The sequence below is a fragment of the Choloepus didactylus genome, assembly GCF_015220235.1.
Source record: "Choloepus didactylus isolate mChoDid1 chromosome 25 unlocalized genomic scaffold, mChoDid1.pri SUPER_25_unloc2, whole genome shotgun sequence".
Taxonomy (NCBI): domain Eukaryota; kingdom Metazoa; phylum Chordata; class Mammalia; order Pilosa; family Megalonychidae; genus Choloepus; species Choloepus didactylus.
This window is the reverse complement of record NW_023637607.1, coordinates 5,132,405-5,137,152: the sequence shown is the minus strand read 5'-3', so window position 1 is coordinate 5,137,152 and position 4,748 is coordinate 5,132,405. Positions and strand designations below refer to the sequence as shown.

At 36.7% G+C, this 4,748-nt stretch overlaps 1 protein-coding gene across 1 annotated transcript; it reads right to left on the bottom strand.

The window, feature by feature from the left end:
• LOC119525624 (ceramide glucosyltransferase-like) lies at nucleotides 1–2,739 on the bottom strand. The gene is given in 2 exon segments (XM_037824425.1): nucleotides 1–431; nucleotides 1,684–2,739. Coding segments are annotated over 2 exon segments (1,185 nt in total). The 5' UTR covers nucleotides 2,698–2,739; the 3' UTR covers nucleotides 1–260.
• Between the last annotated feature and the right edge of the window lie 2,009 nt (nucleotides 2,740–4,748).

Here is a 4,748-nt window from a genome sequence, read left to right as displayed (position 1 = left end):
AAACAAACCCAGGTTCCTGGAACCAAGTCTCTTGATTCTCTACTTTCACAAAATAAAGTGTACCATTTGACTAAAACTACAGATGTGTATTTTGTTTTTTTCCCCCCAAAGATGCCAAGTGCCATGCAAAATAAATTAAAGAACAGATACGAAAATGTACATGTGATAAAACTATTGAAGGTAGATCTTTAAAAGCATTTATATAAACAAAATTTATGATATTTCTCTTTTTTCCTTTATATACAGTCACAAAGCTGTAGTTATACATCTAGGATTTCCTCTGCTGTACCTCCACAACGCAATCTGTAGCGACCAGTTCTCCAGCTTATAGGAGGATCCCATAATGCCGACAAAAAAATGTATATTGTCATGGATTCGCGGATGAACCAAGCTACTGCATAATCAAGTTTTGAAAAACACAGTGTGCCACCCTAGGAATTAAAAAAATAATTAATCTACTGACCATTAGACTAAAGATCTACTGAAAAATGAAATTCTTGGATTTCAACTGTACTAAGTATACTACATAAAATTAAGTCTGCTCCACAACCCTTTTTAGGTTCTAATGAACTGGGGTAGCTGGCAGTAGATACCTGAAACTATCAAACTACAACTCAGAACCCATGAATCTCAAAGACAATTGTATAAAAATGCAGCTTATGAGGGGTGACAATGGGACTGGGAAAACCATAAGGACCACACTCCCCTTTGTCTAGTTTATGGATGGATGAGTAGAAAAATAGCGGAAGGAAACAAACAAACAAACATACAAAGGTACCCAGTGTTCTTTTTTACTTTAATTGCTCTTTTTCACTTTAATTATTATTCTCGTTATTTGTGTGTGTGTGGTAATGAAGGTGTCAGGGATTGATTTAGGTGATGAATGTACAACTATGTAATGGTACTGTGAACAATGGAATGTACGATTTGTTTTGTATGACTGCGTGGTGTGTGAATATATCTCAATAAAATGAAGATTTAAAAAAAAAAAAAGAAACAACAGGAAAATAAGTAACATAGGAATGTGCACCAAAAGACATGACCGGAATGAAAATCTATGGCCTGAATTAACACTGCAGTTTAGAATACAAGAAAAGTTTCTCATCAAATGCCCTAAAGATATAAGTTTAATGCAAGCCAGGAGCAGTATGCTGAAGAAAAGTAGTTACTGGAGGTAATATGATTTCTTAAACTATTGTTTTTTTTCAATTTGAAATATGTGTAAGATATTTTTTTCTTGGTGTGTGTGTGTTGGCTTTCAATTTACATTAACTTAAACATTACATAAAATGAAATAAAAATTAGAAAAAACATCAAAAAAAATTTAAGTCTGCTCCATTAGGTAATTTAACTGCTGTGCTATGCTGTTTAAGAAAATGCTAATTATAGTAGAAGCACTAAAATAGCTGCTATCCTAAAGTATTCTTAGTCTGAATACTCTCTAACTTGCTTAACATATTTTCTGTGGAGTCTTAATAAAAGTGACTTTATAACTGACTGAAAATTGAAAATCAAGTTAAGTTTTTTGTCAACATTCATACTAGGAAAAATAATGTTTAAACCTAATATTAGCCTTCAATGAGAAGTAAAGATCAGCTCATAGATTTTCTTCAACCTTCTCTAAATTAAAATAGTTTTAGTTCCACCAAATAACTGCAAACCTTTCCATGCCTATTCACATACCTGGACACCCCTGAGTTGAATGTAGTCAAATATAAACCATGTCAGACAATGACACATGAAAAACACCATAATGTCCCATCTGAATACATGGTGGGCTGCCCATCCAATAATTAAACTGGCAACAAAGCATTCTGAAATTGGTTCACAGATTATTGTAGCAGGAAGCATGTTAATTCGCAATTTGGTCCACCTGATCATTCTGGATTGAAACTGAGAAATTGAATATGAGCCAGAGTTTTGCATTGCAACTTGAGTGGACATTGCAAACCTCCAACCTCGGTCAGCTATCGCTTTGGCCATAAAGTAATCTTCAGCAATGTACTGAGCAAAAGCTATAAGCCCTCCTGCTTGATCTAATACATCCTTTCTCATTAAACAAGACATTCCTGTCACACATTTGAAACCAGTTACATTAGCAGAGATATAGGACCTTGGATGTGAAGTTCCAAAATACACCTGTTCTAATGTGGCGGCAAAGCCCTGTCTGTCCGCTACTTAAGGCAGCCCATGAACCAAGCCTACTTTCTCTGTCATTTGGTTAACCATGTCAGTAAGTGTGTCTGGAATTACTCTTATTCCACTATCACAAATCCATATAAGATCATACTTTGCAACTTCATATCCTGGCATTAAATTATTAATTTTAGGATTAATGCCAACCTTTTCGCCACCTATAAACAAACGAGCATCAACATTTGGATATTTTCCAAGAAGCTTCTTGCACACATCAATGGCTGGATCGTCATGATCTTGTACACAAAGGAGAACTTCATATTTGGGATAATCCAATTCAAAGAATGTTTCCAAGTTGTTGATTAGGTTAGGGTCTACCCCTTTCAGTGGTTTCAGAAGAGAGACACCTGGGAGCTTGCTATATGGCTGTTTGTCAGTGGCCTTCTTGTTAAGGTGTAATCGGGTGTAGATAATGGCCATGAAATGCATCAGCCACAGCACCAAGAAAAGGATGAACCCAAAGACGGCCATTCCCTCCAGGGCCAGGTCCAGCAGCGCCATGACACGGCACGCCAGCCCGGCCCGGCCCACTCCGTCCGCCGCGGACGCGCTCCCGCAAGAGTCAGATGTGGTCTTTCTCTCTGTAAGCCCATTAGGCAGGTAAATTCACTGCCCTCCCCCCTGCATTGGACATGACTCCCAGAGGTATAAATCTCCCTGGCAACATGGGACATGTCTCCTGGGGATGAGCCTGGACACAGCATTGTGGGATTGAGAAAATCTTCCTGATCAAAAGGGGGAAGTGAAATGAAACAAAATAAAGTTTCAGTGACTGAGAGATTTCAAATGGAGTCAAGAGGTCACTCTGGGGGGTATTCTTATGCGCTGTATGGATATCCCTTTTTTGTTTTTAGTATATTGGAATAGCTAGAAGGAAATACCTAAAACTGCTGAACTGCAACACAGTAGCCTTGATTCTTGAAGACGATTGAATAACTATGTAGCTTACATGGCATGACTGTGTGATTGTCAAAACCTTGTGGCTCACACTCCCTCTATCATGTGTATGGACAGATGAGTAGAAAAATGGGAACAAAAATTAAATAAACAAAAGGGGGGGATAGGGGAATTGGATGTTTTTCCTGTTCTTCTTTACTTGTATCTTATTCTTACTTTTATTTTTTGGTATAATGAAAATGTTCAAAAATTGATTTCGGTGATGAATGCACAACTATATGATGGTACTGTGAACAACTGATTGTACACTGTGGATAACTGCAGACTATGTGAATATACCTCAATAAAACTAAATCAAAGAAAAAAAATGGGCAAAGGACTTGAACAGACATTTCTTCAAAGAGGATATACAAATGGCTAAAAAGCAGAGGAAAAGATGCTCAACATCATTAGCTATTAGGGAAATGCAAATCAAAATCACAATGAGATATGTCACACCTACTAGAATGGCCACTATTAAAAAGAAAACAGAAAACTACAAGTGTTGGAGAGTATGTGGAGAAACAGGAACACTCATTCATTGCTGGTAGGAATGTAAAATGGTGCAGTTGTGGAAGACAGCTTGGCAGTTCCTTAGAAAGCTAATGATAGAATTACCATATGACCCAGCAATTCTGCTGCTAGGTGTATACCCAGAAGAATTGAAAGAGGGACTTGAACTGACATTTGCACACTGATGCTCATAGAGGCATTATTCACAATTGCCAAAAGATGGAAGCAACCCAAGTGTCCATCAACTGATGAATGAATAAACAAAATGTGGTATATACAAATGATGGAATATTACTCAGCTGTAAGAAGGCGTTGAGTCCCGATACATGCGACAACACGGATGAAACTTGAGGACATTTTGCTGAGTGAATAAGCCAGGCACAAAAGAACAAATATTGTGTGTTCTCACTGATATGAACTAATTATAATAAGCAAACTTGCAAAGTTAAAATTTGGAATATAGGTTATCAGGGGATAGGTTGGGGTAGTGAATATGGAGCTGAAGCTTAATTTGTACAGAATTTCTATTTATTTGTATTTAGGTTGATTGTAAAGGTTTGGGAAAAGATGATGGTGACGGTAGCACATTTATTGTGAGTGTAATCCACAGTGCTGAATGCGATTAAGAGGGGAAACTTTAGGTTGTATATGTTACTAGAATAAAAATTAAAAGATAAAACATAAAACTGTATATAAATGATGGATGACAGTTAAAAGTACAAGTACAAGGATCTTCTTTCATGAATTATAACAAATGTATAACACTAATACAAGGTGTTAGTAATAGGGTGGTGGTTTATGTGAAAAATACAACTAATGTAAACTATGGACTATTTTAATAATCTTTTATCAATTTAATAAAGGTAACTACTGTTTAAAAAAAAGTACAAATATTTTAAAAAGTACTATCATTAATTCTAACAAATGTTCCACACCAATGCAAGGTGTTGGTGGTGGGACGTATATGGGAGTCCTGTACTGTATGCATGATTGTTCTGTAAACCCACAACTTCTCTAATAAAAAAAATTTTTTTTCATGGTGTGGGATATTTTTGGTTAGGCTGGGGAGAACAGAGTATAGGGTGGGAGCCGGGAGATCCGGG